This window comes from Schistocerca americana, chromosome 3, assembly GCF_021461395.2.
Source record: "Schistocerca americana isolate TAMUIC-IGC-003095 chromosome 3, iqSchAmer2.1, whole genome shotgun sequence".
Classification (NCBI taxonomy): domain Eukaryota; kingdom Metazoa; phylum Arthropoda; class Insecta; order Orthoptera; family Acrididae; genus Schistocerca; species Schistocerca americana.
Genome location: NC_060121.1, coordinates 767,467,515 through 767,491,651, shown reverse-complemented (window position 1 = coordinate 767,491,651; position 24,137 = coordinate 767,467,515). Strand labels below are relative to the sequence as shown.

At 42.6% G+C, this 24,137-nt stretch overlaps 1 protein-coding gene across 1 annotated transcript in view; it reads right to left on the bottom strand.

Annotated features, from left to right (window-relative positions):
* LOC124605773 (fatty acyl-CoA reductase wat-like) overlaps positions 1-24,137 on the bottom strand; it is a 267,768-nt gene that overhangs the window by 2,702 nt on the left and 240,929 nt on the right. Inside the window, exon 9 of the mRNA XM_047137658.1 lies at positions 20,960-21,217. Within this exon, the coding sequence (XP_046993614.1) occupies positions 20,960-21,217 (258 nt within the window). The remainder of the gene's footprint in view (positions 1-20,959; positions 21,218-24,137) is intronic.

The following is a 24,137-nucleotide window of genomic DNA, read 5'->3' as shown; positions in this document are numbered from 1 at the left end:
TACCCAAATAGTATTTCGTGAGAATGACGTTCAAACTAGTAACATGGTACAAATTCCTTCGTTCCTTTTTTATTCCGACTTATTGGGTATTCAAAAACAACCAAATAGTACTAGAGAACAGGTCTCAAAAGGGTTCTGTGAACCAGTTTGTTCGATGGTACGGTACAAGTTTCCGTAACTATACAAAGTGTCCACTCGTCCATACTACAGCAGACTTTACCGGGAAGCTTATCGTTGACGCTGTAAATCAGGGATGGCAACCAGCGACGCGCAGGCCGGATGTGGCCCGCGGAAGAAATCCATCTGAGAGGGAGGGAGTGACTCGCATTGTACTCCAATTGGGACGCTTTTTGGATATTCCCGTCGATGCTCAGATCGCTTTGGATTTCTTTCTCCTACTGACATTCGTAAATAATTCTTGTTCATTAACGACGTATTAAAACACTGCAACCATTGGAACTGGAGGTAATTTATAATGAATTAGCTGCAACCTGTTGGTTTTATGGGAGTTTATTTTTCCTGGGCGACATTTCAAGATGTCTGACATATCATTTTATGATGTTTACATGTGTTTACGTGTTGTGAACATTATTTCTTTACTACGGCATTGCAGGATTTTGCAACAGGCAGCTACTGTAAAGCGTCGTAAGTAAAAGATGAAGATAAAAGAAAAAAACCATGTTCACAACGCTTAAATAAATGTAAACATGTGAGGATATCGTGAACTTCAAAGGAATGTACTCTCAAAAAGGCGTATTTTTAAGGTACAATTTGTTGACATGGCGTGTCGGGAAATGGGTCCGTTCATATCGGTGCGTTACCCCATAAACATTAACGTCACGGACGCTATAGGTTTGACTTTATGCGCCGGGAACGCTCCTGTCGCGTCGCGGCCCGCGAGCTTAAATATATACACTACTGGCCATTAAATTGCTACACCAAGGAGAAATGCAGATGATAAACGGGTGTTCATTGGACAAATATATTATACTAGAACTGACATGTGATTACATTTTCACTCAATTTGGGTGCATAGATCCCCCCCCCCCCCCCATGAACCATGGACCTTGCCGTTGGTGGGGAGGCTTGCGTGCCTCAGCGATACAGATAGCCGTACCGTAGGTGCAACCACAACGGAGGGGTATCTGTTGAGAGGCCAGACAAACGTGTGGTTCCTGAAGAGCGACAGCAGCCTTTTCAGTAGTTGCAAGGGCAACAGTCTGGATGATTGACTGATCTGGCCTTGTAACATTAACCAAAACGGCCTTGCTGTAATGGTACTGCGAACGGCTGAAAGCAAGGGGAAACTACAGCCGTAATTTTTCCCGAGGGCATGCAGCTTTACTGTATGATTACATGATGATGGCGTCCTCTTGGGTAAAATATTCCGGAGATAAAATAGTCCCCCATTCGGATCTCCGGGCGGGGACTACTCAAGAGGATGTCGTTATCAGGAGAAAGAAAACTGGCGTTCTACGGATCGGAGCGTGGAATGTCAGATCCCTTAATCGGGCAGGTAGGTTAGAAAATTTAAAAAGGGAAATGGATAGGTTGAAGTTAGATATAGTGGGAATTAGTGAAGTTCGGTGGCAGGAGGAACAAGACTTCTGGTCAGGTGATTACAGGGTTATAAACACAAAATCAAATAGGGGTAATGCAGGAGTAGGTTTAATAATGAATAGGAAAATAGGAATGCGGGTAAGCTATTACAAACAGCATAGTGAACGCATTATTGTGGCCAAGATAGATACGAAGACCACACCTACTACAGTAGTACAAGTTTATATGCCAACTAGCTCTGCAGATGACGAAGAAATTGAAGAAATGTATGATGAAATAAAAGAAATTATTCAGATTGTGAAGGGAGACGAAAATTTAATAGTCATGGGTGACTGGAATTCGAGTGTAGGAAAAGGGAGAGAAGGAAACATAGTAGGTGAATATGGATTGGGGGACAGAAATGAAAGAGGAAGCGGCCTGGTCGAATTTTGCACAGAGCACAACATAATCATAACTAACACTTGGTTTAAGAATCATGAAAGAAGGTTGTATACATGGAAGAACCCTGGAGATACTAAAAGGTATCAGATAGATTATATAATGGTAAGACAGAGATTTAGGAACCAGGTTTTAAATTGTAAGACATTTCCAGGGGCAGATGTGGACTCTGACCACAATCTATTGGTTATGACCTGTAGATTAAAACTGAAGAAACTGCAAAAAGGTGGGAATTTAAGGAGATGGGACCTGGATAAACTAAAAGAACCAGAGGTTGTACAGAGATTCAGGGAGAGCATAAGGGAGCAATTGACAGGAATGGGGGAAATAAATACAGTAGAAGAAGAATGGGTAGCTTTGAGGGATGAAGTAGTGAAGGCAGCAGTGGATCAAGTAGGTAAAAAAACGAGGGCTAGTAGAAATTCTTGGGCAACAGAAGAAATATTGAATTTAATTGATGAAAGGAGAAAATATAAAAATGCAGTAAGTGAAACAGGCAAAAAGGAATACAAACGTCTCAAAAATGAGATCGACAGGAAGTGCAAAATGGCTAAGCAGGGATGGCTAGAGGACAAATGTAAGGATGTAGAGGCCTATCTCACTAGGGGTAAGATAGATACCGCCTACAGGAAAATTAAAGAGACCTTTGGAGATAAGAGAACGACTTGTATGAATATCAAGAGCTCAGATGGAAATCCAGTTCTAAGCAAAGAGGGGAAAGCAGAAAGGTGGAAGGAGTATATAGAGGGTCTATACAAGGGCGATGTACTTGAGGACAATATTATGGAAATGGAAGAGGATGTACATGAAGATGAAATGGGAGATATGATACTGCGTGAAGAGTTTGACAGAGCACTGAAAGACCTGAGTCGAAACAAGGCCCCCGGAGTAGACAATATTCCATTGGAACTACTGACGGCAGTGGGAGAGCCAGTCCTGACAAAACTCTACCATCTGGTGAGCAAGATGTATGAAACAGGCGAAATACCCACAGACTTCAAGAAGAATATAATAATTCCAATCCCAAAGAAAGCAGGTGTTGACAGACGTGAAAATTACCGAACTATCAGCTTAATAAGTCACAGCTGCAAAATACTAACACGAATTCTTTACAGACGAATGGAAAAACTAGTAGAAGCCAACCTCGGGGAAGATCAGTTTGGATTCCGTAGAAACACTGGAACACGTGAGGCAATACTGACCTTACGACTTATCTTAGAAGAAAGATTAAGGAAAGGCAAACCTACGTTTCTAGCATTTGTAGACTTAGAGAAAGCTTTTGACAATGTTGACTGGAATACTCTCTTTCAAATTCTAAAGGTGGCAGGGGTAAAAAACAGGGAGCGAAAGGCTATTTACAATTTGTACAGAAACCAGATGGCAGTTATAAGAGTCGAGGGACATGAAAGGGAAGCAGTGGTTGGGAAGGGAGTAAGACAGGGTTGTAGCCTCTCCCCGATGTTGTTCAATCTGTATATTGAGCAAGCAGTAAAGGAAACAAAAGAAAAGTTCGGAGTAGGTATTAAAATTCATGGAGTAGAAATAAAAACTTTGAGGTTCGCCGATGACATTGTAATTCTGTCAGAGACAGCAAAGGACTTGGAAGAGCAGTTGAATGGAATGGACAGTCTCTTGAAAGGAGGATATAAGATGGACATCAACAAAAGCAAAACAAGGATAATGGAATGTAGTCGAATTAAGTCGGGTGATGCTGAGGGAATTAGATTAGGAAATGAGGCACTTAAAGTAGTAAAGGAGTTTTGCTATTTGGGGAGCAAAATAACTGATGATGGTCGAAGTAGAGAGGATATAAAATGTAGGCTGGCAATGGCAAGGAAAGCGTTTCTGAAGAAGAGAAATTTGTTAACATCCAGTATTGATTTAAGTGTCAGGAAGTCCTTTCTGAAAGTATTCGTATGGAGTGTAGCCATGTATGGAAGTGAAACATGGACGATAAATAGTTGGGACAAGAAGAGAATAGAAGCTTTCGAAATGTGGTGCTACAGAAGAATGCTGAAGATTAGATGGGTAGATCACATAACTAATGAGGAAGTATTGAATAGGATTGGGGAGAAGAGAAGTTTGTGGCACAACTTGACCAGAAGAAGGGATCGGTTGGTAGGACATGTTCTGAGGCATCAAGGGATCACCAATTTAGTATCGGAGGGGAGCGTGGAGGGTAAAAATCGTAGAGGGAGACCAAGAGATGAATACACTAAGCAGATTCAGAAGGATGTAGGTTGCAGTAGGTACTGGGAGATGAAAAAGCTTGCACAGGATAGAGTAGCATGGAGAGCTGCATCAAACCAGTCTCAGGACTGAAGACCACAACAACAACAGATCCCAAGAAATCAGTACCCACAACAACCACCTCTGGCCTTAATAACGGCCTTGATACGACTGGGTCTTGAGTCAAACAGAGCTTGGATGGCGTGTAGAGGTACAGCTGATCATGCAGGTTCTACACGATATCATAGTTCAACAAGAGTAGTGACTGGCGTATTGTGATGGGCCAGTTGCTCGGCTACCATTGACCAGACGTTTTCAATTGGTGAGAGATCTGGAGAATGTGCTGGCTAGGGCAGCACTCGAACATTTTCTGTATCCAGAAAGGCCCGTACAGGACCTGCAACATGCGGTCGAGCATTATCCTGCTGAAAAGTAGGGTTTCGCAGGGATCGAATGAAGGGTAGAGCCACGGGTCGTAACACATCTGAAATGTAACGTCCACTGTTCAAAGTGCCGTCAATGCGAACAAGAGGTGACCGAGACGTGTAACCAATGGTACCCCATACTATCATGCCAGGTGATACGCCAGTATGGCGATGACGAATACACACTTCCAGTATGCGTTCACCGCGATGTCGCCAAACACGGATGCGACCATCACGATGCCGTAAACAGAACCTGGATTCATACGAAAAAATGACGTTTTGCCATTCGTGCACCCAGGTTCGTAGTTGAGTACACCATCGCAGGCGCTCCCATCTGTGATGCAGCGTCAAGGGTAACCGCAGCCATGATCTCCAAGCTGATAGTCCATGCTTCTGCAAACGTCGTCGAACTGCTCGTGCAGATGGTTGTTTTCTTGCAAACGTCCCCATCTGTTGACTCAGGGATCGAGACGTGGCTGCACGATCCGTTACAGCCATGTGGATAAGATGCCTGTCATCTCGACTGCTAGTGATACGAGGCCGTTGGGATCCAGCACGGCGTTCCGTATTACCTTCGATACGATAAACCGCAATCGCGATAGGCTACAATACGATCGTTATCAAAGTCGGAAACGTGATGGTACGCATTTCTCCTCTTTACACGAGGCATCACAACAACGTTTCACCAGGCAACGCCGGTCATCTACTGATTGTGTATGAGAAACCGTTTGTAAACTTTCCTCATATCAGCACGTTGTAGGTGTCGCCACCGGCGCGAACCTTGTGTGAATGCTCTGAAAAGCTAATCATTTGCATATCACAGCATCTTCTTCCTGTAGGTTAAATTTCGCGTCTGTAGCACTTCATCTACGTGGTGTAGCAACTTTAATGGCCAGTAATATATGTAAATAAGGCTAACTGGTCACCAAATGCTCCCCATGCCTGCAGTAAACGAAAGCAACTGAATGCCTTTCTGTGTTTAAGAACGCTATCTTGCACTAATGCACGTTTAATGCGAGCTGGCATTCACCGCAGTATATGGAAATTTTTGAGTCGTTACTTACAGTTTCTTAGCTATTAGCGTTTCCATTTGGTACCAGCATCGTCAATCGATGATCTGAGTACTAGTCATTCTGTTTGACAAATCATACACACTCTTTTCGATCGAAATTTACATTACGCGTGTTACTGATGGGTACTTACAATCAATGTTGTTGTTGCTGTGGTCTTCAGTCCTGAGACTGGTTTGATGCAGCTCTCCATGCTAATCTATCCTGTGCAAGCTCCTTCATCTCCCAGTACCTACTGCAACCTACATCCTTCTGAATCTGCTTAGTGTACTCATCTCTTGGTCTCCCTCTACGATTTTTACCCTCCACGCTGCCCTCCAATACTAAATTTGTGATCCCTTGATGCCTCACGACATGTCCTACCAACCGATCCCTTCTTCTAGTCAAGTTGTGCCACAAACTTCTCTTCTCCCCAATCCTATTCAATAACTCCTCATTAGTTACGTGATCTATCCACTTAATCTTCAACATTCTTCTGTAGCACCACATTTCGAAAGCTTCTATTCTCTTCTTGTCCAAACTATTTATTGTCCATGTTTCACTTCCATACACGGCTACACTCCATACAAATACTTTCAGAAACAACTTCCTGACACTTAAATCTATACTCGATGTTAACAAATTTCTCTTCTTCAGAAACGCTTTCCTTGCCGTTGCCAGTCTACATTTTATATCCTCTCTACTTCGACCATCATCAGTTATTTTGCTCCCCAAATAGCAAAACTCCTTTACTACTTTAAGTGTCTGATTTCCTAATCTAATTCCCTCAGCATCACCCGACTTAATTCGACTACATTCCATTATCCTCGTTTTGCTTTTGTTAATGTTCATCCTATATATCCTCCTTTCAAGACGCTGTCCATTCCGTTCAACTGCTCTTCCAAGTCCTTTGCTGTCTCTGACAGAATTACAATGTCATCGGCGAACCTCAAAGTTTTTATTTCTTCTCCATGGACTTTAATACCTACTCCAAACTTTTCTTTTGTTTCCTTTACTGCTTGTTCAGTATACAGACTGAATAACATCGGGGAGAGGCTACAACCCTGTCTCACTCCCTTCCCAACCACTGCTTCCCTTTCATCCCCCTCGACTCTTATAACTGCCATCTGGTTTCTGTACAAATTGTAAATAGCCTTTCGCTCCCTGTATTTTACCCCTGCCACCTTTAGAATTTGAAAGAGAGTATTCCAATCAACATTGTCAAAAGCTTTCTCTAAGTCTACAAATGCTAGAAACGTAGGTTTGCCTTTCCTTAATCTTTCTTCTAAGATAAGTCGTAAGGTCAGTATTGCCTCACGTGTTCCAACATTTCTACGGAATCCAAACTGATCTTCCCCGAGGTCGGCTTCTACCAGTTTTTCCATTCGTCTGTAAATAATTTGCGTTAGTATTTTGCATCCGTGACTTATTAAACTGATAGTTCGGTAATTTTCACATCTGTCAACACCTGCTTTCTTTGGGATTGGAATTATTATATTCTTCTTGAAGTCTGAGGGTATTTCGCCTGTCTCGTACATCTTGCTCACCAGATGGTAAAGTTTTGTCAGGACTGTCTCTCCCAAGGCTGTCAGTAGTTCTAATGGAATGTTGTCTATTACCGGGGCCTTGTTTCGGCTTAGGTCTTTCAGTGCTCTGTCAAGCTCTTCACGCAGTATCGTATCTCCCATTTCATCTTCATCTACATCCTCTTCCATTTCCAGAATATTGTCCTCAAGTACATTGCTCTTGTATAGACGCTCTATATATTCCTTCCACCTTTCTGCTTTCCCCTCTTTGCTTAGAACTGGGTTTCCATCTGAGCTCTTGATATTCATACAAGTGGCTCTCTTTTCTCCAAAGGTATCTTTAATTTTCCTGTAGGCTGTATCTATCTTCCCCTTAGTAAGATAAGCCTCTACATCCTTACATTTGTCCCCTAGCCATGCCTGCTTAGCCATTTTGCACTTCCTGTCGATCTCATTTTTGAGACGTTTGTATTCCTTTTTGCCTGCTTCATTTACTGCTTTTTTATATTTTCTGCTTTTATCAATTAAATTCAATATTTCTTCTGTTACCCAAGGATTTCTACTAGCCCTCGTCTTTTTACCTACTTGATCCTCTGCTGCCTACACTACTTCATCCCTCAGAGCTACCCATTCGTCTTCTATTGTATTTCTTTCCCCCATTCCTGTCAATTGTTCCCTTATGCTGTCCCTGAAACTCTGTACAACCTCTGGTTTAGTCAGTTTATCCAGGTCCCATCTCCTTAAATTCCCACCTTTTTGCAGTTTCTTCAGTTTTAATCTACAGTTCATAACCAATAGATTGTAGTCAGAGTCCACATCTGCCCCTGGAAATGTCTTACAATTTAAAACCTGGTTCCTAAATCTCTGTCTTACCATTATATAATCTATCTGATACCTTTTAGTATCTCCAGGATTCTTCCATGTATACAGCATTCTTTATGATTCTTGAACCAAGTGTTAGCTATGATTAAGTTGTGCTCTGTGCAAGATTCTACCAGACGGCTTCCTCTTTCATTTCTTAGCCCCAGTCCATATTCACCTACTATGTTTCCTTCTCTCCCTTTTCCTACTGTCGAATTCCAGTCAGCCATGACTGTTAAATTTTCGTCTCCCTTCACTTCCTGAATATTTTACCTCATCATACATTTCATCAATTTCTTCGTCAGCTGCAGAGCTAGTTGCCATATAAACTTGTACCACTGTAGTAGGCATGGGCTTCGTGTCTATCTTGGCCACTATAATACGTTCACTATGCTGTTTGTAGTAGCTTACCCGCACTCCTATTTTTTTCTTCATTATTAAACCTACTCCTGCATTATCCCTATTTGATTTTGTATTTATAACCCTGTATTCACCTGACCAGAAGTCTTGTTCCTCCTGCCACCGAACTTCACTAATTCCCACTATGTCTAACTTTAACCTATCCATTTCCCTTTTTAAATTTTCTAACCTACCTGCCCGATTAAGGGATCTGACATTCCATGCTCCGATCCGTAGAATGCTAGTTTTCTTTCTTCTGATAATGACGTCCTCTTTAGTAGTCCCTGCCCGGAGATCCGAATGGGGGACTATTTTACCTCCGGAATATTTTACCCAAGAGGACGCCATCATCAATTAACCGTACACTAGAGCTGCATGCCCTCGGGAAAAATTACGGCTGTAGTTTCCCCTTGCTTTCAGCCGTTCGCACTACCACAACAGCAAAGCCGTTTTGGTTAATGTTACAAGGCCAGATCAGTCAATCATCCAGACTGTTGCCCCTGCAACTACTGAAAAGGCTGCTGCCACTCTTCAGGAACCACATGTTTGTCTGGCCTCTCAACAGATACCCCTCCGTTGTGGTTGCACCTACGGTACGGCTATCTGTATCGTTGAGGCACGCAAGCCTCCCCACCAACGGCAAGGTCCATGGTTCATGGGGGGATTACCATCAGTATGATGCGTAACATAAATTGCGATCCAAAAAAAGTGTGTGTACTTAATGTCCAAGTTACATGGCACAATACTAAGCTCTGACATTTATTTTACCATGATGCTGGTGACTAAACTCCGTAGTTGTGGACTAAATAACTTGAAGAAATATAGCAACTGGTTACTTTTTATATAATTTTGTTTATGCCAAAATGCGTTTCGGGTTTCCATCTGCGTTAATAGTCATATAAACTGACATCATCATCACTATTAAGGCTGCGTAGACTGCATTTTGAACTCTGCAGCTTTATTATTCTGTGTCTTGTTTATTTAGCATTATGTATATTACACAGACACTTTGCTGTACTGATGCAGCGCGGCAATCGCCATGTTGTCCGACGTGAGATAAGACTTAGGTCAGCCATATGGCGAATCTAAAAGTGTGTGTGACACGCACATAAATGCGAAACAAAAAGTTGCAAGATACACAAAAAAAGCTGCTACATCGTTGAAAATATGGTCGATATAATAATGATGAAGATATAGATGTGTTACGTCAATTGAAGATGGATGAAAATCCAAAACGCGTCGTGGGCTCAGTAGAGTTAAGTAAAAAAATCATTAATTGCTGTATTTTTTCAAGTAACATACTAGGTTGTAGAACTGTTGAGTGCTTTTTGGGAAAGTAGGGAGCCATTATTTACCAAATAAAACATAATTCGTACATACTTTTTCTCTGCGTTTCACATAATTCATGTAGCTATGGAATTAGTTATAAACTCTGTGACGCACATATACAGAAACGCGATTTTCCACTGAATATGAAACTGTTTAACTGAAACAAGCCACTGAGGTGCAAACAAGTCTCTATAATTTGTGTATTTTATGAATACTCAATAACCACATTGTACTCCCATAATTCTAAAGAAAATGCTCTTTCTTAAAATAAATGATCTGTAACACATTTTTAAAAATCTGTTTTAGGATATTATGAGGATGTGAAATGTAAAAGTGATACACGAGAAAAGTTGTTGGGAAAACAATATCAGACCCCACTCGCTGTTGACTGATCGATGCAAGCATAGTGGTAAGAATGATTACAGCTATATTCTACAGTTATCCGAGGGCTGTGGGTGTTCTCCATTAATTCCAGAGTATGTGGTTCATGGTGTGGGTTCCCGTTGTCATGTCCTAGTTCATGAACCACGGGCAACGTATGAGTGGCCAAGTAAGTGGTCCTGACAGTCAGGATACCAGTTACTTTGGAATAAGGCTGGGCAGCTCGGACATATTCTGAGTCATGGCCACCTTTGTGCTCAGACGGCAAAGACTACCAAATCCACCGGTTAGTCCCTCAACCGTTAGGGGTAAAACTCAGTGGGACCTGGGACAAGTAAGGCTAGCAACCTGCTTCCCTGGTACTTTAAATATGATGCTGGCAACAATCAGAGCAAAATGCCTCGTACCTTTGGAGATGACGGAGTTCCACGTCTAATTGACAAACCAGGGACTATTAAGATACGACTCGGCAAACGAATGGTAACGAGATGGGGAGCTATTAATATCAATGGGGGCTACTCTGGGAAGAAGGTAGAGTTGGCAGAGGCTGCAAGTAAGATGGGGTTGGACGTTTTAGCTGTTAGTGACATTCGGGTAAGGGGTGAGAAAGAAGAGGAAATGGGAGAATACAAGGTTTACCTGTCAGGAGTCAAAGCAGGAATAGCACAAGGGGGTGTGGGGCTTTACAACAGGAAAGAAATGGAATCCAGCGTAGTTGCAATAAGGTACGTAAACGAACGACTGATGTGGATAGATTTGACAGCGTCTAACAAGAAAATTAGGATTGTGTCAGTATATTGGCATTGTGAAGCGACAGATCAAGATAAGATGGATAGTTTTTATGACGCACTCAGTGACGTAGTTGTTAGAGTAAAGGACAAGGACAGTGCTCTGCTCATTTTAATGCCAGGATTGGAAATCGAACAGAAGGGTATGAAAAGGTTATGGGTAAATTTGGAGAGGATATGGAGGCCAACAGGAACGGGAAAAAACTCTTGGATTTCTGTGCCAGTATGGGCTTAGTAAACACAAACTCCTTTTTTAAACATAAGAACATTCACCGGTATACTTGGGAAGGCAGGGGAACCAGATCTGTCATTGACTATATAATAACAGATCAGGAATTCAGGAACGCTGTGAGGGACACACGTGTATTCAGGGGATTCTTTGATGACACTGATCACTATTTAATCTGCAGTGAAATTGGTACTGTGAGGCCGAAAGTGCAGCAGGTCAGGTCCATATGTAGGAGGATAAGAGTGGAGAAACTTCAGGATAAGGAAATCAGGCACAAGTACATAACAGTAATCTCAGAAAGGTACCACTTAGTTGAATGTAGTCAATTACAGTCATTGGAAAAGGAATGGACAAGGTACAGGGACACAGTACTAGAAGTGGCTAAAGAATGTCTTGAAACAGTAGTGTGTAAAGGTAGGATGAAGCAAACAGCTTGGTGGAATGACACAGTCAAGGCAGCCTGTAAAAAGAAAAAGATGGCGTATCAAAAATGGCTACATACTAGAACTCAGGTAGAGAGAAAGTTATGTTGCAGAAAGAATCAAAGCCAAACAGATAATCGCAGCATCCAAGAAGAAATCTTGGGAAGACTTTGGAAACAGGTTGGAAACTTTGGGTCAAGCTGCTGGAAAACCATTCTGGAGTGTAATTAGCAGTCTTCGAAAGGGAGGTAAGAAGGAAATGACAAGTATTATGGACAGGTCAGGAAAACTGCTGGTGAATCCTGTTGATGCCTTGGGCAGACGGAGGGAATATTTTGAAGAGTTGCTCATTGTAGGTGAAAATACGATCAGTAATGTTTTAGATTTCGATGTACAATGGGATAGGAATGATGATGGAAATAGGATCACATTTGAGGAAGTGGAGAAAATGGTCAATAGATTGCAGTGTAATAAAGCGGCTGGGGTGGATGAAATTAAGTCGGAACTCATCAAATACAGTGGAATGTCAGGTCTTAAATGGCTACACAGTATAATTGAAATGGCGTGGGAGTCGGGACAGGTTCCATCAGACTGGACGAAAGTAGTAATCACACCAATCTTTAAACATGGAAACAGAAAAGATTGTAACAACTACAGAGGTATTTCTTTAATCAGCATTGTGGGTAAAATTTTCTCAGGTATTCTTGAAAGGAAAGTGCGAGTATTAGTTGAGGTCAAATTGGATGAAAATCAGTGTGGGTTTAGGCTTCTTAGAGGTTGTCAGGACCAGATCTTTAGCTTACCGCAAATAATGGAGAAGTGTTACGAGTGGAACAGGGAATTGTATCTATGCTTTATAGATCTAGAAAAGGCGTATGACCGGGTTCCTAGAAGGAAGTTATTGTCTGTTCTACGAGATTGTGGAATAGGAGGCAAACTTTTGCAAGCAATTAAAGGTCTTTATGTAGATAGTCAGGCAGCAGTTAGAGTTGACGGTAAATTGAGTTCATGGTTCTGAGTAGTTTCAGGGGTAAGACAAGGCTGCAACGTGTCTCCACTGTTGTTCATATTATTTATGGATCATATGTTGAAAACAATAAACTGGCTGGGTGAGATTAAGATATGTGAACACCAAATAAGCAGTCTCGCATATGCGCATGACTTAGTTGTGATGGCAGATTCGATTGAAAGTTTGCAAAGTAATATTTCAGAGCTAGATCAGACATGTAAGGACTGTGGTATGAAGATTAACATCTCCAAAACGAAAGTAATGGCAGTGGGAAAGAGATATAAACGGATTGAGTGCCAAATAGGAGGAACAAAGTTAGAACAGGTGGACAGTTTCAAGCACTCAGGATGCATATTCCCACACGATGGCAACATAGTGAAAGAACTGGAAGCGAGGTGTAGCAAAGCTAATGCAGTGAGCTCTCATCTACGATCTACTGTCTTCTGCAAGGAGGAAGTCACTACCAAGACTAAGTTATCTGTGCACCGCTCAATATTTCGACCAACTTTGTTGTATGGGAGCGAAAGCTGGGTGGATTCAGGTTACCTTATCAATAAGGTTGAGGTTACGGATATGAAAGTAGCTAGGATGATTGCAGGTACAAGTAGATGGGAACAATGGCAGGAGGGTGTCCACAATGAGGAAATCAAAGAAAAACTGGGAATGAACTCTATAGATGTAGCAGCCAGGGCGAACAGATGGTGGGGGAATGTTAAACGCATGGGAGAAGCAATGTTACCCAAGAGACTCGTGGGTACAGCAGTAGAGGGTAGGAGAAGTCGGGGTAGACCAAGGAGAAGGTACCTGGATTCGGTTAAGAATAATTTTGAAGTAAAAGGCTTAACATCAGAAGAGGCATCAATGTTATCACTGAATAGGGGATCATGGAGGAATTTTATAAGGGGGACTATGCTCCAGACTGAACGCTGAAAGGCGTAATCAGTCTTAAATGATGATGATGATGATGATGATGATGAATTCCAGAGTGTGGTATCACGTATCGATACCATCACAGGGACGTCAAAGTTGGCAACGGAGTTGTAAGTTTCTTTCACACGCCAATAGCAGTCGTGCGGGACCCGTCGGACCCAATGCTTCACGCCTGCTGAGCCTCGCCTACAGTGGCTCTGGACTGGGAGCGCTCTCTGCCGCCGTGGTACAAGATGGCTGGCGGTAGCCACACGGCCACTCGCACTCGGAGCCGAGCCTCTTCACTGTGTGACGCTACACAGACCCAGACATAGACTAGACGCATCTCTGACAACATCATTCAGAGAGCCTCTTCCCTGCTGACACTGCGATGAGTGTTATTACGCTTAGAGAAATACAAGTTAAATAAATTTTCTGCTTGCTGTGTTACCTCATTCCCTACTCATTTGTGCTCCTTTCCAGGTTTCCTATGACGGCAGTTGCCACACCACTTTGTAGCCCAGCTTACCATACCTACCAGCTTTTGTAGAGGTCTATCAGTAAAACTCATGCGTGACAAAAAATCTAACGATTTTCAACATGCCCCGGCTTGACGAAAATAATAACACTTCTGGCCTACAAAATACAATAATTCATGCTTTAAGCAGGACATTTCAATGAAATCACATCTACTTAAATCATAGCTCGATGATTTGCAGATGAACATGACAATCAAGAAGAAATCCATGTTAAACAGCAGGAAGCGTGGCGAATATTGGTTTGGAGCATACACAAAGGGACTTCATTGACAAATTAAGCAGATATGCGCTAATTAAAAAAGGTTTTACAGAATAAAACTTGCTTAACGCAACATAGGCAAGAAATAATATAATACACTCTGCAAATCATATGCTAGTTCGACTTTAAAGTCACAGTTGTGGTCTTTCTAGCTTCCTGCAAAAAGTCTTGAGAAAATGTTTTGTCATAACAGGGAATACTACGCCTAGTCTTGAGAATAGAAAGTCTCCAGAGATTCATGGACATGCATAATCTGAAGTCTGTTCTTTTTTTTCTTCACAAGGCTGAAAACACGTTCACATTCTGCATTGCTGTGGGGTATGGTGAGAATAGAGAGCATTACTCTAGAAATTCCGTTATACTGAAGAAATCCATCGACTCCACGAATTCTTGATATTTGTGCCCAACTGGAAACATCTATGGGATCTTGATTTGCAACCAATGTGTCACGTACCTGAAGAGCTGTGAACTGTCTCTGATGCTCGTTCACCACCTCATCTGAAGTTTCATTCTCTTCCTAGCATAATATGATAGGAAACTTTTTCCAGGGGGAAACGAATGGAAGAAAACTGTGCATCTTCGGTTTTGTCGAACCTAGCAACTTGAGCATGCTTCAGCACATCATACTTGAGTGGAAACTTGTTGATGATGTAGTCACAGGAACTCCAAAAGTAATTTCTCACTGATGAAAAGAAAAGGAATTTATCTGTATCCTAGATATCATTCACTATGTTTAAAGTATGAATGCCAATAACTCATCACCGCTGTTTTGATTTGAATCATCTTGTACTCAACTTCAAGTAACGATGAGTTTTTAACAATTTTGGGCTCAACAAAACTGGTGAACAACTGCTTTAGCATATCAGTTAGAAGTTGTAAAAAAAAGCGAACTTGTGGGGAAGAAGTTCGAAGGGCAACATTCAGTTTGTCAAACACATGAATAGTCACATGAAGAAAAGCGCAAATGGCCTTGTTCAAGTTTGAGGACAGCAACATAAACTATTTTTCCTTACGTGTTGTAGCAGAAGTGTCACATTTGGATGAATATGGTATTCTTTTATGGAGACGTGTAATAGCAGAATCAAGAATTCTCGTCATCTGATACTCTGTGGATTCACTTTGTTCAACTCAAGGTATTCTGAAAGACCACTTTGTTCAACTCAAGGTATTCTGAAAGACGTTAACCTTGTGGGAATGTTTTGAGTCCATAATATTACTTCCTCCCTGAAGAAAGAAAGAAGCGGACCCAACTGGTCGAGTAGTCTATCCAAACATCTACCTAAAGATAACCACCTCACACATACATGCTTCAGAATTTTCTTTGCCTCTTCATTGTGCAAGCGCTGAAATTTCTGACACTCTTCTCTAAGAATTAAATTACAGCTCATCCACTGTAAGTGGTAATCTTCCAGCACATTTTTCAGCTGCTAGATTAATCAGGTGGCAAATGCAACCTATGATGGCAATATCTGGTTGAACTTCCTTCAGAACTGCTGAAACTCAATTTTTGTGTCCTATCATAACAGGAACATTGTCGGAGCAGAAATCCACACAGTTTTCAGTTGGTATGTTATGAGAAGTTAGCTGTGGTATCATCAGGTTACTATGTTGCACCCTGTTGAGTCCCCATCTAAGCTGGTATGGATAGCACGGAGCTCACTACTTTCTCCCGCGGAATATCATAGTATGTAACAACAACAGGATGCAACTTGGCATTCATATTTATGCTTCCATCAGTTGCCAAAGAAAATGATCCGTTCTGAAGGCAAGTAACAAATTTAGATGATGCATTTTTTGAAATTTTATGTACTATGCATGTCATTTTCATGCGACCATAGCTATATTTTTTGCAGTTTCTGATGTGGAAAACATCTTAATAAAGCACCAGCATGATCAGCGGCACCTAAGGCACATTTTGTTCCACCAAAAAGGAAGTAAATAGACACTCGGCCCTAATTACGTCACTGTCAACGTTTCCAGACATAGCTATATTTTTTGCAGTTTCTGATGTGGAAAACATCTTAATAAAGCACCAGCATGATCAGCGGCACCTAAGGCACATTTTGTTCCACCAAAAAGGAAGTAAATAGACACTCGGCCCTAATTACGTCACTGTCAACGTTTCCAGACTTGTCAAGAAAGGTGTTGATTTTCTTGATATCTTCCTTCGATGTACCATAACTTACGTGTTTACCGCACTTCACATCATTACTTAAATCATTTCTTCCACCATGTGCAATACTAATAACACACCAACATATCGTGCAAAAGGCATGTTCTTCCCCCTTTCTTGATTTTAGTATGCAAGAAAAATCAGCAGAACGTCTGGAGGTACTGTTTCTTGTTGGATTTATTCATGTATCCTACAAAAGGAATATAGCGTATGAAAATGTCCGAGAACAAATGTCTCTATATGTACTGAAGCATCGAAAGAACCTGTATAACTGAACGTCACATAAAATTCTAACATAAACACTCAAGGCAGTCAGACACTTCATTGAAACATGTCAAAGCACACAAGAGTCTTAAACGAACACGACGCCAATCTCGTGAACAAAGAATATGCTCATCGTGAAACACACACACACACACACACACACACACACACACACACACACACGTGGAACGAATGTGATCAGTCCATACGGGGTCAAAGAATATGGGTACAATCACAACAAGCGAACGGAGCGGAACAAAGAATTTGCGGAGCAGAGTCCGTCGACACTTAAGATTCACATGGAAGAATTGTTATCCTGGCTTTAAATTCAGTTCCAGTGACGACACAAACATCACACGGTTAAAGGCATGAGTCATATCAAAGAATCATTTGTGGGCTATCGTAGACTTACCTTCGACAGATGCAAACAATCGATTTTAAGGAAGTGGGGTGATTATCGAATGTTACGGTTTCAAATTTCGGTCCACAAAGTCGTAAAATGACACCGTCCATCCGTAAAATGGTGCAATTTCGGTAAATTTTACGGATAAACCGCAAAGGTTGGCAGGTTTGCCTGAACATCGTGTATGAAGTCGTACGCGTCACAGAGACGCGATGAAAATGCGAGACGCTGATTCGTTAGGAAGGTATAGGTGTTTGACTACAATCAAAGGATCATAAAAGCAAGTAAAACGTCAGTGGTTAGATCAGCACTAAAAAGACTGCATTTCTGTATTCCTGCTTCGAATTTTCGGAGATGCAAATGCCTTTCACAACATGATTTCAGTATAATGTAGAAATTTTCCTGGATGAGAATTTAGATATTGAATTCTATTGTCACTTAAAGTTGCGTGAGTGAATGTAATTATGCTTTCCAACAGTATCTGGACGCCACTGTAATTGCCAGTATTCCATAAGTTTATTTGCTTTCATTTAACGATTAAATAATTAAATTGTGCCGACACATTGTTGTGATTCGTTTTGAAAACTGAGTGACTTGAGTCATGTACAAAAATGAGCCATTACACTATCAAGGCACAACTTATAAAGAGTTCCCTTACAGATATATTTTCCTGTTGTGAGTGACTGTGGAATGAGACTACTGATGCTGAAACTGATTTGTTTTTAAAACTGTTCTATTATGCAGGGCGTTTGACGTGACAGTAATCGACAAAAAGTCGCGCCGTTAACAGTCACAGTTAATATTCGAACTGGTTGCATAGCTTCAGTTGAAGACTTATTTGATGCAGCTGTCCGTGTTAGTCTATCCTTTGTAAACGACTTCATCTCCGCATAACTGCTGCAACGTACTCTATTAAAATCTAGCCCTTTCTCTGAACTTTTTACCCCACACAGCTTCCTCGACATCCAAACTGACGATTCGTGTAGGATGTGTCCTAACAATCGATCGCATCGTGTTCTCAAGTTCTATCATGTAATTTTTTCCTCCTAGCACCTCGTTAGTAGTCATTCGATCTAACCATCTGATCTTCAGTATTACCTTGTAGCACCAGTTTTCAAAAGGTTCTCCTCTCTTCGTGTCTGAGCTGCTTCTCGTCCACGTTTCGCTTCCGTACAGAGCTGTTTCTCCAGACAAGTTACTACAGAAGAGATTTCCTAACTCGCCTTTGAAAGTCAGAAGAGAACAAATTTCATCTCTGGACAGGTAAAATAAAGTGTACACTGACGTAACAAAAGTCGTTGGATACGTCCTAATATCGTGTCAGATCTCCTTTTGCTCGGCATAGTGCAGAAACTCGACATGGCATGGACTCAACAAGTTGCTGGAAGCCCCTGCAGAAATATTGAGCATGCTGCATCTGTAGGCGTCCAAAATTGCGAAAGTGTTACCGTGCAAGATTTTGTGCAAGAACTGGCCTCTCGCTTATGCCCCTTAAATGTTCGATGGGATTCAAGTCGGGCTATCTGGTTGGCCAGATAATTTGTTCGAATTGTCCAGATGTTCTTCAAATCAATCGTGAACAATTGTGACCCAGTGACACGGATCTTGTCGTCCATAGAAATTCCAAAGATGAATGGCTGCCAATGGTCTGCAAGTAGCTGAACATAGCCATTTCCAGCCAAAGATCGGTTCAGTTAGACCAGAGGACCCAGTCCACATAATTATGGAGCCACCATCAGCTTGCACAGTGCCTTGTTGGCAACTTGGATCAATGGCTTTGTGGGGTCTGCGCCACACTCTACCATCAGCCCTCGCCAACTGAAATCGAGCTCATCAGCCCAGGCACGGTTTTCCAGTTGTTTATGGTCCAATCGATATGGTAACGAGCACAGGAGATGCGCTGCAAGCTCTGTCGTGCTGTTAGCAAAGGAACTCGCGTCGGTCGTCTGCTGCCACAGCCCATAACACTAAATTTTGCCGCACTGTCGTAACGGATACGTTCGTCGTACGTCCCACATTGATTTCTGCGGTTATTTCACGCAGTGTTGCCTGTCTGTTAGCACTGACCACTCTACACAAACGCTGTTCTGGGACTTAAAGGGCAGGCCGTCGGCCACTGCGTTGTTTGTGGTGAGAGGTAATGGCTGAAATTTGGTATTCTCGGCACACTCTTGACACTGTGGATCTCATAATGAATTCCCTAACGATTACCAAAATGGAATGTCTCATGCGCCTACCTCCAACTACCATTCCGCGTTTAAAGTCTGATACTTCCCATCGTACGACCATAATCACCTCCGAAGCCTTTTCGTGAGAGCACCTGAGTACAAATGACAGCTCCGCCAATGCACTGCCCTATTCTACATTGAATACTCGAGACTACCGTCACCTGTACAAGTGCATATCGGTATCCCACGACTTTTGTCACCTCAGTGGGTTATTACATTCCGCGTCTCGAGTGGTGTGTAGAATTATGAACAAAGTAAGAGCATATGGACTATGAGACCAATTGTGTGACTGGATTGAAGAGTTCCTAGATAACAGAACGCAGCATGCCATTCTCAATGGAGAGACGTCTTCCGAAGTTCAAAATGGCTTTGAGCACTATGGGACTTAACTTCTGAGGTCATCAGTCCCCTAGAACTTAGAACTACTTAAACCTAATTAACCTAAGGACATCACACACATCCATGCCCGAAGCAGGATTCGAACCTGCGACAGTAGCGGTCGCGCGGTTCCAGACTGTAGCGCCTAGAACCGCTCGGCCACTTCAGCCGGCCGTCTTCCGAAGTAAGAGTGATTTCAGGTGTGCCGCAGGGAAGTGTCGTAGGACCGTTGCTACTCGCAATATACATAAATGACCTTGTGGATGACATCGGAAGTTCACTGAGGCTTTTTGCGGATGATGCTGTGCTATATCGAGAGGTTGTAACAATGGAATATTGTACTGAAATGCAGGAGGATCTGCAGCGAATTGACGCATGGTGCATGGAATGGCAATTGAATCTCAATGTAGACAACTGTAATGTGCTGCGAATACATAGAAAGATAGATCCCTTATCATTTAGCTACAAGATAGCAGGTCAGCAACTGGAAGCAGTTAATTCCATACATTATCTGGGAGTACGCATTAGTGATTTAAAATGGAATGATCATATAAAGTTGATCGTCGGTAAAGCAGATGGCAGATTGAGATTCATGGGAAGAATCCTAAGGAAATGCAGTCCGAAAACAAAGGAAGTAGCTTACAGTACGCTTGTTCGCCCACTGCTTGGATACTGCTGAGCAGTGTGGGATCCGTACCAGACAGGGTTGATAGAAGAGATAGAGAAGATCCAACGGAGAGCAGCGCGCTTCGTTCCAGGATCATTTAGTAATCGCGAAAGCGTTACGGAGATGATAGATAAACTGCGGTGGAGGACTCTGCAGAAGAGACGCTCAGTAGCTCGGTACGGGCTTTTGTTGAAGTTTCGAGAACATACCTTCACCGAAGAGTCAAACAGTATATTGCTCTCTCCTACGTATATCTCGCTAAGAGACCATGAGGATAAAATCAGAGAGATTGGAGCCCACACAGAAGCATACCGACAATCCTTCTTTCCACGAACAATACGAGACTGGAATAGAAGGGAGAACCGATAGAGGTACTCAAGGTACAATCCGCCACACACAGTCAGGTGGCTTGCGAAGTATGGATGTAGATGTAGAATGGGCAGAGAGCGGATGCTGGTGCTGCTCTCGGCAGCGGGATGTGGATGCAGACTCACTTGCGGTAGTACTTGCGCGCCGCGGGCAGCGTGTCGAACGAATCCTTGAGTAGGTAGAGGCGCATGCCGGGGATGAAGCCGGCGACCGCGTCCTCCCAGTCCAGGTCGGCGATGTTGAAGGGGAACAGCCTCTGCTCACGCACGCTCAGCGAGCGCCACATGCGCAGCGTCTCGTCGTCACGGAAGTTCCACGACTGCGTGCAGAAGTACGCGATCACGTCCGTGAACTTGTGGATCTTCCTGTACGCCTTCAGCATCCTGCGAGAGGAGAAAAAGTTAGTGAACGACATGGGACTAACAAAACGTATACACTTAGTATCACGAAACGAGTGCCAACTTAGGTGCGATGATGAGTTACTCTAGCACTTTGCAATCGGGTATAGTATTTCCAGAAAATGAAATGGTAGAGCAAAGTGCCAATTATTACTATAATAATGAGCCGGCCGGTGTGGCCGTGCGGTTCTAGGCGCTTCAGTCTGGAACCGCATGACCGCTACGGTCGCAGGTTCGAATCCTGCCTCGGGCAGGGATGTGTGTGATGTCCTTAGGTTAGTTAGGTTTAAGTACTTCTAAGTTCTAGGGGACTGATGACCACAGATGTTAAGTCCCAAAGTGCTCAGAGCCATTTGAACCATTTTATAATAATGATTGACAACTGATCTCCCTCAATGGACTGAACATTTTAATTTCTTAGGCTCTGCACTAGCCTAAAAGTTTTAATTATCACTTCGAAAAATATGGTATCTAATTAGTTTATCGAATATCGTGTTACGCCGTATCTTATTGATCTGCACGGTCATTAAGGATTGCTGGAGAAGGACGCAACCACACACAAATACTTTAAAAAAAATATATTTTAATGACGTTACCAATTTAGAGTATCAAGCATATCTTCAGATGGCTAACTTTCCCATTTACAATAATATATTTGCCACTAACATGTCGTCCACACCTGCTCTGCACAAGAATATTAGAGAATTTAGCGCCACTTCATGTCATCTGTAGCTCGGAAAAAATGGGAATGTGCCTGCATTCAAAATGATATGAAATGAAGCTGTTGTATATACAGGCTGTCCCACAAACTTCGAAGAGTCGTAGAGGGTTTCTTGAGGAACAAATCGTGCATAGGACCCAGTGCCCTGAAACTGTCATCCAACGATGCTACAGACCGTCGGAGTTATAGCGTGACGGCTGCCACTGCGCCACCCTTCAGCAGCAACGTTTCTTTCTACTCTAACGGACTGAACGGACTGTAGCGGAACGTCTCTCTACGTTGCTTGCTATTCAGAGACCGTGACTGATTGCCACTATTGCAAGTGGCGAAGACGGAGACAGCTGTTGCCTAGGCAGTCCTTGTCCCCTATGATAGTGATGCTCCATTGCCTTTTTGCATAACAGTTTCAGGCATGGGTTTATTTTTCTCGTGAAACATTCTAAGATCTCCAATGTTTTTCAGTATATCAAACAACGCAACAGAACATCTCACTTTGGAGACAAAGCCTTTGTGCATAGCAGCTAGCTCCAACCCCTCCACTGGCGATCGTGGTAATCAGTCACGTTCACTGAATGACAAACATCATTGCGAGACGTTTCGCTTATGGTCCATCAGCAGATGGGGTCACTTTTGCTGCCTGAGGAGTGGTATAGCAACAGGCGCCGGCACTTATAACTTTGGCAGTCTGTAGCATCACTGGATGATGTTTCTGGACATGGGTTCCTATTCTCGATTTGTTCCTGAGGACATCCTCTGCAAACTCTCTAAGTTTGTCACGACATTTTTGGGACAACATGTGTACATATAAGTTGTAGCAGAGAGCATTTTGTATTGCTCTTGTTCATTACGCTTTTTCAGTTGATCCACAAGCTGTTTTCGCAGTATGTGTGGTGTCACCGCCAGACACCACACTTGCTAGGTGGTAGTTTTAAATCGGCCGCGGTCCATTAGTACATGTCGGACCCGCGTGTCGCCACTGTGTGATCGCAGACCGAGCGCCACCACAAGGCAGGTCTCGAGATACGGACTAGCACTCGCCCCAGTTGTACGGACGACGTAGCTAGCGACTACACTGACGAAGCCTCGCTTCTTTGCCGAGCAGATAGTTAGAATAGCCTTCAGCTACGTCAATGGCTACGACCTAGCAAGGCGCCATTAGTAACATTGCATGTATCTAAAGAGTCTCACTTGTATCGTCAATAGCGATGTACAACAAGGACGGATTAAAGTTAAGTATTCCAGAAGCTACGTATTTTTCTTTATAGCATTCATTACGTATCCTGTTACAGACCTATCTCTTGCCTGCGTGAACTAAACGCGTGCGTTTCGGCTACTTCCGTGGCGTGGCTGTCTTGCTACGCCACAACAGTATGTACGTAAGTGTATATAATGGTTTCACTACATATGTTTTCAAATACAGACACATTATCTTTTTATCCACACAACACACGAAGTTGCGGTAAATGCTCAAATATTCTTGAGAAGCTCAGGAACAGATGTCATGATGCTGATGCAATACTGTGATTGGAAAATTAGCCATCTGAAGAAGGACATAGTATTCCGAAACCAATAACGCCATAAAAATAAAGCTTTCAAAAAGTATTTGCGGTTGATTGTGTTCATCAAGAACAATTTTTTTTCCGCTAGAGGAGGCAAAACAACATGGCGCAGTTCATTGATATAGCAGAGCGTCATGTGGTTATTCGTTTTCTGAATTTGAAGCGAACAAACCTGCAACCATTCAAGCTAACCTGTTACAAGTGAAAGGACACAATGCAACACCATCGTATGAAACAGTGATTAATTGGCGCAGACACTGCCCTTGTGATCAAACAAGTATGCATGACGAAGAACAACGATACAGCGGACCATATTTATGTGATGACCCGACGATTTCAAAAGAAATGGAGGTCCTGTCGCTCGAAGGACGTCGTATAAGAACCGAGGCGCTACTGGAAAAAAAAGTTCATGAATGAGTTTTGAACATCTTGCACGCAATTTTGAACGTGGCCAAATTTGGTTGCGACTGCTGAAATTAAAGCCCATTGTATCGGGGCGGAAATTTGCATCTGTGTCATGCCAATACAGTTGACTTCTTTAGCCGCCCAATGACAGTGAACCAGCGCTCGGCGTACCACTGTGAACACGAGTCAAAAGAACAAAGAAAACAGAAGAAACATGCAA